The 15,654-nt window shown below is 36.1% G+C and overlaps 1 protein-coding gene across 1 annotated transcript in view; it reads right to left on the bottom strand.

Moving 5' to 3' along the window:
• METTL25 (methyltransferase like 25) overlaps nucleotides 1-15,654 on the bottom strand; it is a 155,001-nt gene that overhangs the window by 15,308 nt on the left and 124,039 nt on the right. The window contains exons 7-8 of the mRNA XM_043969357.1: nucleotides 14,495-14,524; nucleotides 9,256-9,329 (exon numbers count right to left, since the gene is read on the bottom strand). Of these exons, the coding sequence (XP_043825292.1) occupies nucleotides 9,256-9,329; nucleotides 14,495-14,524 (104 nt within the window). The remainder of the gene's footprint in view (nucleotides 1-9,255; nucleotides 9,330-14,494; nucleotides 14,525-15,654) is intronic.

Raw genomic sequence — 15,654 nt, 5'->3', positions numbered from 1 at the left:
TGGTCATCTTTTTAAAACACTACAATGGAAGATAAGTAAAATGAGACAAAACCATTTCTATCTAATAGCTTAGTCTAACAAAAATCTGATATTTTCTGGGAATAGTTGTCCTCTAGGGATTTCCAATATGTTACAAAACACATTTTTAATTACTGGTTCAAACTCACAGTGCCCATTTCATTGCAACACCTGCAAATTGTGGAAAGAATTTAATACATATAGAAAAAAGGACTTTTTCAATGCCTGCAATTGATCAAGTCCCATATGCAGAGTCTAGGATTATTGATCTTATTACATATGCCCTGAAGATGAGTGAGTGTGTGTGTGTGTGTGTGTGTGTGTGCATGTGCGTGCATGTACATGTGCACATGGAAGTGGTGGGGTGGGGTATGGGAAATGGAATAAACGTTTCCTTATTTCAATGATGCAGTTCCAAAATGTAATCCTCTACAATTTGGGGTATTGTTTCGGAAATATAATCTAACTGAAGAGATAGAAGCTCAGTTCGTTATCATAACCACCAAACAAGAGCTTGGAATTGTACTGTATATTACCACTCATAATCACTAAATCTTATCAATTATTCCTTTGTACTAGCTCTTGCATCAATTCCTTTCTATTCTCACTGCCACTACCCTGATGGTGGAATGCTTTTGTCATCTCATGCTTGGGTTATTTCTCTTAATAGGCCTCGTAGTCATAGGCTTATCCTTTCTCTTATCCATTCTGCATATCTGTTTATCAGTCACTTAGATAAAAGTCTATGTGATAACACTCTATAACACTAGGTGTGAGTTGAAGAGCGAGGTAACAAGTAAAGTTATTCTTTCTAAAACATAATATTCTTGTTATTCCCTTGCTTTTATTTTTTTCCCCCAATGGTCTGAATATAGTATGATGTTTAAACTTTATTCTCTTAGTTCAAGGTCTTCTAGTTCTAATCTTCTTCCTGACTACTTTTATATGAGACACCTAATCCAGCCAAACTAATCTACTTACTGTACCCTGAATATGTATATACTACATATTCCTGTACCCCTACCTATGTGTTTTTGTATTATGCTCTGATTGATGCTTGCCTAGAATTCATCTTTTCCCTGATTCTCCTAGCTGAATTCTAGGTCATGGAAGACCTCCTCTAGAATCTTTTTTTTTGGGGGGTGGGGTGGGGAATGAGGGTTAAGTGACTTGCCCAGGGTCACACAGCTACTAAGTGCCAAGTGTCTGAGGCTGGATTTGAACTCAGGTCCTCTTGAATCCAGGGCCGGTGCTTTATCCACTGTGCCACCTAGCTGCCCCCTTAGAATCTAATTTCTTGTGTAACTGAATGTGGGGGTCACAAAAAGTTTGGCAACAGTAAAAGGTATGTATACCTATTTTATATATCTATATGCCTGGGGTCATGTAAAATTTTGGGGGGCAAAAAGGAGTTGCAATTGGACAAAGTTTAAGAAGTCCTGCTCTAGAACACCTTCCCTGACCACCTGATACCATGGTGATCTTTTTCGATTGCCTTGCACTGTTCATTATCATTTTTTTTTTTGGTGGGACAATGAGGGTGAAGTGACTTGCCCAGGGTCACACAGCTAGTAAGTGTCAAGTGTCTGAGACTGGATTTGAACTCAGGTCCTCTTGAATCCAAGGCCAGTGCTTTATCCACTGCGCCACCTAGCTGACCCCTGTTCATTATCTTTTTATGCTTTGTATCTCCTCAGAGAGCCTCAGAAGAGTAAGGTCTCACTCTTAGGTTCCTCTATCCTAGCAAATAACATAAAAACTAATCAAAGAATCAAAGAATTGTCGAGTTTGGGGGAAGAACTGGATTTGAAATTAGAGGAACCAGGTTCAAATTCTAGCTCTACTATTTACTTACTTTGTGATCTTGGGCAAGTTACTTAAACTCTCTGGGATTCAATTCCCCCATCTCTAAAATGAGGGGGGTAGATGACATGATCTCTACTGTTCTTTCTGGATCTAAATATATAATCCTAAGGAGACATCTTAGAAGTCATCTTCTAAGTCATTATCTAACTCAAATTATGAATCCTTTGTTTAGTCTCCTTTTGAGCAGTTCCAGTGATGGGGATCTCATTACTCTGAGGCAAGTCAATCTAGTGCTGGGCAATTCTAATTTTTAGGAAGTTTTCTTATATTGAAAATTTGCCTCCTATTGATTACAGCTTTGTCCTTTAGATCCAAGCATAAGACGTCTAACTACTCTTTTCCATGACAACCTAAAGATAGTTATCATCAGGCTTTCTCATCTCTATGTTAGATGTTTCTTGCTCCTTCAAAGCTCTTTGTGTGACATGGTTTAATTTTTTCTTCTCCTTTAAATGCACTCCAGATTGCCAAAGTCCTCCCTAAAATGTTGAGTCCAAGATCCAGACACAATATTTCAGATGTGGTCTGAGTAGGGCAAGGTTCAGTGGAACTTATATTACTCTTTCTCTGTACACTATAATTCTATTAATGCTGTTTAAAGTCAAGTTAGTTTTTTTTTTTCCTTTAGAGCAGGCTACAGACAGCTACAGAAGTTTTAGTTCTCTAAAACCCCCAGACCTTTTTTATGTAATAAGTGTTATAACCACATCTTCATTCCATACTTATGCAGATGATTTAAAAAAAATCCAAGTATGGAACTTTCCATTTTTTTCCTATTAAATTTATTTTGTTAGCTTCAGAGCACCATGCCAAGTGGTTGAAAGCTTTTAGCATTTTGATTCTGTTATTTCATGCAAAAGTTCCCAACTCCTCCTAAATCTCACTGTATCTCCAGATCTGATGGGCAACACTTTCTCTTCTTTTCCCTTCTTTCCTCTTTTCTATTATTCCTTAGCTATGTTTCTTATCACCCACTTCTTCCATACCTAGAATTATACAAAGTTTTCTTATAGGCCTTCTTCTAAGTAACTTGATACAGATATAGCTAGAACAATGACACATTGAACAAATTCCTGTCAATTCATTGTGTGATCCTAATTACAGAAAAAGTTAAGGCAAGAAGCATAATGGAGCAAGCCCTGATATTGTTGTTGTTGTTTTGTTGTTACTTTTTTTTCTTGGCAAAGGCACTGGAGTGGTTTGCCATTTCCTTTTGCAGCTCATTTTAAAGATGAGGGAACTGAGGCAAATAGGTTTAAGTGACTGGTCCAGGGTCACACAGATTTGAACTGAAGATGAGTCTTCCTGACTCTAGGCGGGGTGCTCTATCTACTGCACCATCTAGTTGTCCCAAAATGAATGGAGATTCTGGAGATAGATCAAACATGGGGCCTCACACATGCAAAGCATGTGTTCTACCACTGAACTATATTTTTGGCTTTAAAATTGTTGTTGTTGTTTAGTTGTGTCCAACTTTTTGTGACCCTGTGGACTTATACTTTCCATGGGGTTTTCTTGGCAAAAATACTGGAGTGTTTTGCCATTTCCTTCTCCATTGCATTAAGGTAAACAGGACTTAAGTGACTTGTTTAGGGTCACACAGCTAGTAAGCATCTAAGGCTGGACTTGAATTCAAGGCTTCCTGACTCCAGGCCCAATGCTCTATTCACCGAGACACCTAGCTGCCTAAATAGATGTAATGTATTTTTGTCTTTGTTGGTGTTCATTTCTTTCAGTTGTGTTTGACTCTTTGTGACTCCATTTGGGGTTTTCTTGGCAAAGATATTGGAATGATTTGCCATTTCCTTTTCTACCTCATTTTATGGATGAGGAAACTGAGGTAAACAAGGTTAAATGACTTGCCTAGGGTCACATAGTTAGCATGTATCTGAGGCCACATTTGAACTTAGGTCTCCCAGATGCCAGGCCTGGCAATCTATCCACTGCATCACCTGGGTAAGACACTTAATCCTGTTTGCTTCAACTTCCTCATTTGAAAAATGAACTGGAGAAGGAAATGGCAAACAACTCCAGGAGCTTCGCTGAGAAAACCCCAAATGGGCCATAAAGTGAATCAACAACAACAACAAAAAGCCTTGATACTGTTTTTCTAATCCTTTAAGGCCTAATATTGGATTTTTCTGTCAAATGGCAAGAGATTAAGGGCTCTTTTTTGTGTGGTTCTCAGCTTGTCACTGGCTGAAAGTCAGCGATTCTGGAACTTTTATAATATTAAACTTATAGAGAAGAGCTCACTTTCCACCTCACCTGTGTGGTTAAAAAAATGAAAGCTTTTAACTAACATTTAAGAGTCAGTTAACAATAACTGAAGGATGCCACCCTTTTGGGGAAGAGACCGTGAGGAACAGCTGCGTGCGTCTCCTAATGCTCAGGAGAGCGTGACCAAGCGAGGAGAGAACGGAAGTGGTCTCTCTCCCTCTGCACACACACGCTGACTCAGGTTTGACGGCGTGATCTGATGATCATCCTGGTCCTCTGTAACAGCATGTGCTTGACGCAGTTCTCAGCCTCAGAGGTAGCTTTGGGATCTGGTGAGTTTTATAAGGAATATAGACTAAGCTTAGATCTAAGACTATTTATTTGTATTTCTACTTTCCTATTTCTCTAATCAGCATCACCTTGTTTGTTGGCTAATTAATTCCCAAACAATAAAAGCTAAGTAATCCCTCTCTAACTAAAGCTCAGAGGCTTCTTTCTCTTACTGGTCCGGGAGATATATAAGGGAAAGATTAAAGGAGAGTTTAATGCTCTTATATCCAATTTTAAATCTCACACCTGGAAGTCTTTTCCAGATGAATAATATCAATGAGACATATGTTCTTGAAATAATTAATGAGCTCTATAATCTGAACTACTTACAAAACATCATATGAATTCTAAATTGAGGTGCTACTGACTTATTTCTGGGTTTATATTTTATATCTGTGGACAGATGAAGAAAATTCAACTGAACCCATTATGGGCTGAAGAGTACACAAGATCCAGGGGAAAGAGAAAGACAGTCAAGTGATGATCTCCTCCTTTCTGGGTATGATGGTAGAAATGCCTGAAAGGGAATGTTTCAATATAAGAAAAACTTCCTAACAAGTGACTATTCTGTAACTATTCCTCAAAAATAACCATAATACAAAAAAAGATGATTTAAGAGAGCTATAAACAAAGGCCTATGCAAGGTCTCAGGAAGGAAATGTAAGTTTTAAATGGGGGTAAATCAGGAAATGTTTCATGGAGAGGGCAAAATCTGAGCTACATCTTAAAGGAGGGGGAGAATTTCAATAAGTGGCCATGTAGTTGGAGCTGGGGTGACTTTTGGGGAACAGTATGAGCAAACACACAAAGAGGGGAAGGCACTGAATGTGTACTGGAGACACTGAACAGTGAAGTCTGGATGCAGCAGACGCTCTGGGTAGAGTAATGTGAAATGTGTCCAGAAAAGAAGGTAGATTGTGGCACATGTCCATCTCTATACACCTTATAGATGATCTGATTAACTGCCTAACCAGCAGGACTTAACATTATCTCTGCTTCCAGGGATAAAGTGTGCCTTTTAAAAAAATTGTTTTTCTGTCTCTTCTCTATGGAAGAGGGAAAAGTGTGTAGTACTACACGACTGCTAAAGCTTCCTATTTTGAATTGTGGTGTCCTTTTGACAGAACAAAAGAAAAGCAAACAATCCTTGCTGATGTTGGGGACTTCTATTGGTTGCCCCAAACTTTTATCATGCTATGCAAATGTTCATTTGTGAGTCATGTTCTTAAAAAAGGGCATTTTCAGAAAGTTTGTGAATGGTGTGAGACTCCACTGACTGGAATTTTGGGGACAAAATATTAAAAAAAAAGAAAGAATATAAGGCAATAAAGAAGCAAAACTAATGCCTGAGAATTTAAAGGAAGCATGTACTGTATACAGGGAAAAAGGAAAACCACAGTAACTTAGAGAAAGAAATTCAGTTTCTCTATTATCTCAAACTAGTTTATGACAGCAATTATTTTGTACCCTTTTTATGTACACCTGGACATGAAGTCTTTAAGACTATAAAAGTAGCCTTAAAAGGTCAGAGATAGAAGAAAAATTGTCAATTAATTCACTGCAAATGGTGACCTCTTAACATGGTGAGCTCTAAACTATGTCTGGAACCACCTTTCAATTTAAATGCACATTTATTCATTTCAAAACAGTTTTGATTTTCCTCACTGTGGTGCTGGGTTTTCATTTTACAAGCTAGTTTTCATGTTTGTTTATTCATTCATTCATTCATTCATCCATTTATTTAATCATTCATTTATCTATTTATTTATTTACTTACTCATTCATTCATTCATTCATTCATTCATTCATTCATTCATTTATTTATTTATTTTTGTCTTATGTGGTAAACTAAAAATAAGAAATTAAACTAAATAACTCATTATTATAGAAGCCTTACATGACTCAGACTTCTCCAATGTGTGGGTATAATGGATTCATTAAAGATGATGGTGCCCTTCATTTCAAGTCAGTAAGAATACAAAAAACTTCTTTCTCTTAACACATTAGATACAATTTTCTTCCTCAATGTTAGGTGTTCACAGGCTATGAAATTCTTTATTTGCCAAATTTGTTATATTCCTTTATCTAAAACACAAATGTCCTCATTTGAATGACTATTAGATAAAATGATGCTAAATGTCAATTATGATTAATAGAAAGAAATGGTAGACTCAACTGCAGACACAGCCTGCACAACACTGACCTACTTCTAGTGTAAACAACTCCCTCTATTTGACACTAAAGAAGTAGCTATTAGCTACTAAAAATTAAGACTAATATTATAACAATGTCCAGGTCTAAAGTCTTTGGTCTCTTTTGAATCATGGATCCTTAAAGAAAAAGGCTTAATCAGTTGCACGGAGTGAATTTAACTCCCCTGAGATTTAATCATTAGAGAGTTGATGAAAGCTAAACTAAGAATGGAAATATCTTATTCATCATGAGCAGATTAAGAGTGGGGAGGTCTTTTTATTAGTGTAAACAAGAGAAGTATCTCTCTCTCTCTCTCTGTCTCTCTGTCTCTCTCTCTTTTTAACTGCAGATGAGACTGAATGGGAAAAGTCTCAGTGGGAGTAGTTTGGGGAAGACATTTTCCCAACAATACACTGACATTAACATGACTATTTTTCAATTTGGTCAATCTAAAGCCCTAAATTTCTACTTTGTTCTTTGTTTTACTTTGCTGCTAGAATTTATTCTGCTTCTGGTTTACAATTTCTATAAAATGTAAATTGGAAATTGCATGGGTCAAAGAGTTGTCTATTTGTCAGAGGGAATCCGTCCCTTAGACTCTCTCTTTAAGCAGAAATGCTTGGATGTTAATAAATTGTTTCTGACAGATTTTGGCTACAAGGCTAAGTTTAGAGGGCTTTCTTCCATATGCCTTTCAAACCATACACATCCTTGATAATGAATTGTTTTTCTGCTACTTGTTCCCTGGTGATATACTGCATATTACCTCTATCAACCATGAAAACATTTGTACTTGGACTAGATATTATAATCACAATTATACTGTTTTGTAATCATGGTTAATACAGTTAAAGGTAAAAACAGTCAGCATTGTTTTATAATCACAAAAGTGATAGCATAATAAGGTGTTGAACTATGTTGTTTAGGTAGAAGTAGAAAAAATTGAATTCAGAGAAGGGAGAGTTCGGGGTAGACCACAGAGAAGAAAAGATGGAAAAACAGAATAGAGTCATGCTCTCAGTTGGAGAAGGATAGATAGAAGGTCCTGCTGGTTAGTCATAAAAGGCAGAGATTTGAGGGGAGTTGCATGTACCATCTCCTGGAGTGTTAGGGGCCTTGTCTAGCCAACACCATTAATCTTCCACTAGCTATATGGTCAAAATGATCTTACTTTAAATACAGATTAGACTTTATGAAGGAGACGACCTTGAAGGATCAATAGGACTTCTAAGAGAGTAATAGTAATCATGTTTATGTTCAAAGTAATTTTTACTTTCATGTCTATTATGTTACATACATATTCTTCCAACAGTTATTCTTTTTTAGAGAGACAGAATTATGTTACCCAGTAAGTCAATGGCAGACTAGAACCCAGTTCGTTGGACCTCCTCAAGCCTGGGACTTTGTCTACTGTAAAGAATTAATTGTTATTTGAGGTTTTTTTGACCCCATCTTTTGGCTAGAATTTTAAAAACCCCAGCGCAGGCACTGGCCTGGGGCTCAGGAGCAGCGCCTACACAAACAGCATGCTGCTCCATCCACTGGTTGTAGCTGTCGCCATGGCACTGGCACCTCACTCACCATTTGCCGACGCCTGCATGGGCCTGGCAAAATTATAATGACTGGAAGCCCAGTGAGGGCAGTCATGTGACTGTCAGTCAGGGCTGCCAGCCAATTGGCTTGGGGCTGTGTGTGGTCAGCCTGGGGTCTGCTGGGAAGAAGAAGGGAGGAGATTCGCCATTCTAGCTTGAAGCTGGAAGGCAGCAGGACACTGCTGTGTGTCCTCAGCTGATTCCTGGGCGGTGGTGTTTAGTAAAGGTTATATCATTTCCCTTCCCCCATTTTATTTCCTTTCCCCTAATAATACTGATTTTGCTTGTTTTTTAAAGTTTGTTCTTGTTAATAAATCCTGTTCTGTTTTGAGGGAGGCTGTCGGTCTCCTTCCTTGTCCCAATATCGTGGTGAGCCGCATAGCTAACACTCCCCAATTAAAAATTCGTCCCTACACTACTCAGCTACACTTGGCACTATTCACATACCTACTGAAAGAATAAGATTATACTCCTAGTAACAGCAGCTGTTGGACTGAGAGTACTGAATAATTCCCTTCCTTTCTTCTATTTTAGTGGTACAAAAATCCAAGGGGCAAAAGGGAAATTAAATGGTGATAATGTATAATATCCCTTATCAATTAGTTTTATTTATTACATTTTGAAGCCCATTTAACCCACTCTCCTTACTATAGCACTGCTGAATAGGAAGGAAATATCATTATGGTCCTCCTTTTAGTGATGAAGAACTCAAGGGATAGCATTTAAGAGCCTGTCTATACATATCATCAGTTGATGGAAGAACTTTAACATATATATGGCTTCATTTATTGATTAATTTGATACCACACAAGTTCTTTTTTTTTTTTGAGGGGCCAATGAGGGTTAAGTGACTTGCCCAGGGTCACATAGCTAATAAGTGTCAAATGTCTGAGGCCGCATTTGAACTCAGATCCTCCTGAATCCAGGGCTGGTGCTTTTATCCACTGCCCCACCTAGCTGCTCCCTAAGTTCATTTTTAATAATAATGTGTTTACTGCATCTGTAATTTAATGGTATTGGTTTAAAATCTTCTTACCATTCAGTGATGCCATAACATTCTTTAATAATTTCTTGAAGGACAGCACGATAGAACAAAGATTCAGTGGCCAGCTAAAAAAGAAAACCAAAATATATGTAAATACAAACACAACAGGAAAACCATATTAGAAAAAAAAATAAGGACCTCGGAATAATGGGAAGACAGCAGCATGTTAGAACCTAAGAGGTAAAATCTTGTACAAATGCCCTAGTAAATTGCTAACAAGGCAACAAAAGGAACAACAACAAAGGATTCATGTAAGAAAGATTTAAGTATTAAGCCTATTTGGTCAAAGTAAGTATAATCCTCCAGGGGGGAAAATGGAATAGAGAACTTCTAAGAATTTCTGATGAAAAGGATAGAACTGATCAAAAACTCTGAAATACAAACACAGGAATAAAAAGAAATATAGAGGGGGCAGCTAGATGGCACAGTGGATAAAGCACCAGCCTTGGATTCAGGAGGACCTGAGTTCAAATCCAGATTCAGACACTTGAGACTTACTAGCTGTGTGACCCTGGGCAAGTCACTTAACCCTCATTGCCACACCAAAAAGAGAGAGAGAGAGAGAGAGAGAGAGAGAGAGAGAAGGGAAAGGCAAGGGCTAGAGAGGATCACAAATAATAAAATGGATGATTTTGCTTACAAAAAACTTTTTGCATAAATAAAAGAAATGCAGTTAAACATATAAAAGAAAAAGGTAACGGTGAAAAAAAAATCTCTGCATAAAGTTTCTCTGATAAAAATCTCATATGAAAGATACATAAGGGTAAGAACCATTCCCCATTCTACCAAATTGATACAATGATATGAAAACGAATTTTAAAAGGAAGAAATCTAAACTTTTAATTTATGTAAAAATTGCTCCAAATAACAAAAGGTAGCATTTATATAGTGTTTTAAGGTTTGCAAATGGCTTTTCAAGCATGATTTAATTTTATCCTCACAACAATAAGAGGTAGGTGCTATTATTATCCACATTTTAGAGATGAAGAAACTGAGTTAGACAGATTAAGTGACTTTTCCAGGGTCACAGAGCTATTATATATCTGAGGCAAATCTGAACTCATGTTTTCTTGACTCCAGCAATCTATCCACTGTGCCACCTACCCTCCTTTATTAGGAATTAGTCAAGTGATTTATTCTGGATAGCAATTTGGAACTATGCAAAAGAAAAGTTATTAAACTTTGCATATTCTTTGACTCAGTGACACCACTACTAGGCCTATACACCACAAAGAGATAAAAGAAAGAGGGGGGAAAAAAAGACCTGTATGCCCCAAGTATTTATAGTAGTTCATTCTGTAGTGGAAAGAAGTTCAGACTTAGAAGGCACCCATCCAATGGGGAATGAGTGAACAAATTCTGGCACATGAATGTCATGTAATGTTATTGTATCTTAAGAAATAATTAAAGGAATGTTTTCAGAAAAACATGTAAGATCTTGTATGAACTGAGGCAAAATGAAGTGAGTAGGAGAACAGCTTATTTACCAACAATAGTGCAAAGGTGAATAACTTTGAAAGACTGAAGAACTCTGATCAAGGTAATTACTAACAATGATTCTGGAGGGGACAGATGGCAGAGAGGAGGTAGACTCAAGATGCAGAATGAAACATGCATTTCTGGACATGGCCCATGTGGTAATTTAGTTTGACTATGGAGGAAGTAAAGAAGAGAAGAGGGAAGGAATTTTTTTTTAAACTAAAAAAAATGAATGTACCAAAAGAATCTGACATGTAGGATAGCTTTGAAAGTTACGTTATCCAAGATGATCCCAAAGGACTATCGATAAAAACATACTGTCCAACTCCAAAGAAAGAACTGATATTGATGGAATACAGACTATAGCATGCTATTTTTCACTTTCTTTTGTTTTTAAAATTTTATTCAAGTTTTCTTATATAAAATGACTAACATGGTAATGTTTTACATAATTGTACATGTATAACCCATATCTGATTATTTACCACCTCAGGGAAGGGATAGGGGAGGGAGGGAAGAAGGGATAAAAATTGGAACCCCAAACTATAAAGAAAAATGTTTATTACTAAAAATAATACTAAATAAAAAAGAAAGTTACATATTAAATTTATTATATATTTTAAAAGAAAAACAAGCTGTTCACAATAGAGATTTGCAGTTTCATGTATGATATTTTTTTTTGTTTAGCATATATATGAAAATACTAATTTTAGTTGGTGTGTTTGCAAGTTCAGGAAAAAATTATAACAAAAGAAGATCAGAGAAGCTGGCATATTACTGACTGCTCCAAATATGATGATCCACAAACTAAAGAACAATTTTTTATAAATTTTCCATGAACAGGCCTTCTGTAGTTACAACTCAATGGAACTGAACTGTGAGACAAAATAAAGGAAACTATAAAACATGAAGCAACGAGTGAGATAAAAGTAATAAAGAAAAATCACTGGAAAACAAACCAACAATGTTTTATGAGCATCCTAAAGTTGTGTGTGTGTGTACACATTTATTTTGTTTCATATCATTCCCCTTTGCAGAGGAACATGGGCAAGCAACATGGTCTAATGGAAAGCTCAGGTGCTTGAGATTGGTAAGGTACCTAGGTCTGACAATTAGCTAGAAATGTGGAAATAATTGAGCCACTGAACCTCTCTGAGGTTTAATTTCTTCTTCTGGAAAATGAAATACTAATGCTTGCACTGCCTACCTTAGATGGTTCTTGAGAAGAAAGCATTTTGTAAATTATACAGCACTATATAAAGGTGATATATTGTTATGGAAAAGTAGAGCATACAAGATTTCATACCTTTAAATGTCATATATTTGTATATGAAAACAGAACCTAAACTGCATAAGTAATGTTATAAAGAAGGCACAAGGAAAAATCTTTTTTTTTTCCCTTCAAAATTCCTTCTGGGTTGAAGAATTGTAGTAAATTATAAGTCAATGACTTGGTATCATATTTCCCTATATCTAAATGGTTAGATACAATAATCTTGTTTACATTAAACTAGCTCTGTCCAAAAAGAAAAATTCTGAAGTTTTAAGTCTGTAATTTTATTTGTGGTTAGGCAATGGTAGTGAAATTACACAGTAATGGAAAATGCAACATGAATACACTTGGGAGTCTGATACGTAAAATGAATGAAAATCAGGCTGGTCGTGGACACTCAGTAACCAACTTCTATTTCATTTTTAAATAATTTTTTTTTCTCAAGATGTGGCATGAAGTTAATCACCAATAAACACTGTGCAGTGCTGGGCCAAACTCTGCATATGCAATTTGGACTCTGCTATTTTACACAAAATATCCAGTTGGCATTTTTTCATCTTAAAAATGAATTACTAAATTATAGGTTCTTTTACCTCACTACTTTAGCCACCTACTGTTATCATTTAGTGATATGTATTTTTAAAAATCTTTACATTGCCTACCACTGAAGTTAAAGCAAAAATTATTATAAATTTTATGAAGAGAACACGTATCACACATCACTGCATTTTGTGAGATTTGACAGGTAATTTAGTTCAACCTACATATGACTAAGAATCTTGCTTACCACATCCCTAGCCTCTGCCAGAAGATCTTTATTTCTCAGGGGGGTTCCCTTCCTCAGAGGTGACCTGTTCCACTTCTAGGACACTCCTAATTTCTAGAAAGCTTTTAATTAGATTGAAGGAAGTCTGTCCCTTCTGTAGCTTCTATCTCCTGCTCCTAGTTTTGTCCTGGGATGAGGGTGAGGAGGAGCTAAGAGGGGAGAGTCTAACCCCTTTTCTATGTGATAACCCTTAACTTGAAATTATTTTTTTCCCCTTTTTTTTTGGCGGCACAATGAGGGTTAAGTGACTTGCCCAAGGTCACACAGCTAGTGTCAAGTGTCTGAGACTGTATTTGAACTCAGGTCTTCCTGAATCCAGAGCTGGTGCTTTATCCACTGCACCACCTAGCTGCCCCCCAATTTGAATAATTCTTGAGAAAATAATCAAAGAAGCCAAAATGACCCCAACCTTGTCTTGTCCAGAATATACATGCTCAATTCATGGTAACCAGTCCTCACATACCTTGGTTTTCAGGCCTGTCATTATGCTTGCCCTAATCTTTTAGTAGTCCCTCACAAAATTAGTCACCCAGGTGACTGAACACAATACTCCAAACATGGTCTGATCTTACTATATTACCAACACCATTAAAATCTCTGCATCTTTTTCATATGTCATGCTTCTTTCATCTTGTACTCCCTATGTGGTTGAGTTCTGGAACCCAATTTCAGGGCTTTACATTTATTCCCATTAAATTTAATTATAAAAAATTTAGTCTGCTTTCCTAATAACAGCTAGCTTGGTGAGATCTTTTTGGGTCCTGACTCTTTTGACAACTGTGGTCGTTCCACATTACTTACTGTCATAAAATTTTGACCAGTCTTTTCCCCCTAGTTAGTTGTTCTGAATTATGGTTTGAGTATGGGTATAGCAGCCTCCAATAAATAAGAAGCATTAATAGAAGTGCTAAATGTGGGTATAACCAAAATAATTGTCAGAAAAGTTCATAGAGATAATTCCATGCAACATAAGATTAGGGATCCAACAGTTGTGCATATAATTCTACCATTCAGCCAATAAAGTATATTTTTTACTTAATCTCTCTGTGTATGCAAATCAGTAATCCAATCAGAAGACTTCACAAAGGTAAATTCCATGCAACATAAGATTAAGGATCAGACAGTTATGCATATAATTCTACTATTCGGGCAATAAACCATATTTTTTACTTAATCTATAATCGGTAATCCAATAAAGAATTATCACTAACATCTCTCAAGACCTTTTTCCTCCAAAATATAACTTGAATTACATACAGAGATTGCTTTTGCATGTTTTGTTTTTTCTGAAATTGTGATTACACAGAATTAACAGTACAAGTGAAGGATGATTTATAGATTAAGTTTACAGTATAAAGAGGAGAAGCAAAAGGTGTAATACCAATATAAAATACAATAATTAAGACTTTTTTCTTTTCTTTTTTCTTTTTTAAAAGGACATCAATATACTTTTAAAGTGAGCTTAAAGAAAATCCTTATACAGATGTGGGAGCTGTGGTGCAGACATCAAAGATGACCAAGCTAAGATTTTTGAATTTCCTGATTATACTCTTAGAAACCAGCAGGTTCATTAACAGGTCACAGATGATGAGCACTCCAAAAGAAAAAAAATCTTGGTTATCCACTGGGTTATAATAAACAATATCACTTACCCCTTGGCCGACTGCAACCCGTTCCAAAGCCTTTAAAAAGAAGAAATGAGACTGCAGTTATATTTAAACTTCTCTTACAAGATATTATAAACATACCATATAAAGGCTTGTGAAAATGACATTTAAAAAGATTAATTAGGTGATACATCATAAGCTTATACAATCAAAAGTGTTAGTACCATTGAGGCATATTAATCAACACACTTGAATTACTTGGCACTTATTAATAGGGTACGTAGAGATGGGCACATTTTTATACATTTGAACTTTTGAAAAAGTTTGAAAGTTAAAAAGAAGGGAAATACTCTTGAGTTCCTTACAGTATAACTGAAACTATTAAATGTTTCAGTGAATAGTATGGATACTTTTTTTTTAAGTAGCATTTTATTTTTTCCTAATTACATGTAAAGACAATTTTTAACATTCGGTTGGGGGGGGGGGCGGGGCAATGAGAGTTAAGTGATTTGCCCAGGGTCACACAGCTAGTAAGTGTCAAGTGTCTGAGGTCATATTTGAACTCAGGTCCTCCTGAATCCAGGTGCTTTATCCACTGTGCCACCTAGCTGCCTAATATTTTTTTTGAACATTAATTTTTAAAAAATTGAATTCCAGATTTTTCTCCCTCTCTATCTCCCTCTCTACTTAAAATGATAAGCAATATGATATAGGTTATATATGAGAAATTATGTAAAACATATTTCCATATTAGTTGTGTTGTGATAAAAGAAACAGATATGGATACATTTTTGTACAATATTTCTCAATGTTTTAATTCTCCAAATCTTTGGATAAGCATTTAGTTTTATCTTGTAGCAAACTAAAATCCAAAGAGTTAGCTGAAGGGCTCCATTTAGGATGGGATACACACACACACACACAAACACATTTATCACCCAAGATGAAAAATAATTAGAACAGGAAAGAATCACTTTCTATCATTTGACATATTGCTGCCTATTACATTTAGAAGGGTTTCCTCAGGTAATTTAAACATTTTTACATAATATTTTCTGGCATTTATACCGAACACCAACAACCTAATAAAGAAATATTTTTAAAGCTCTTTAATATTTAATAGAAAATGACTGGCCAATTCAAAACCAATGCCAGTAATTTACGTATTAGAGATACAGCCTCCTCTAGATATTTGCAGGATTACA

The sequence above is a fragment of the Dromiciops gliroides genome, chromosome 5, assembly GCF_019393635.1.
Source record: "Dromiciops gliroides isolate mDroGli1 chromosome 5, mDroGli1.pri, whole genome shotgun sequence".
Classification (NCBI taxonomy): domain Eukaryota; kingdom Metazoa; phylum Chordata; class Mammalia; order Microbiotheria; family Microbiotheriidae; genus Dromiciops; species Dromiciops gliroides.
Note: the sequence above shows the minus strand (reverse complement) of the source record. Positions and strands in the feature narration are given on the sequence as shown.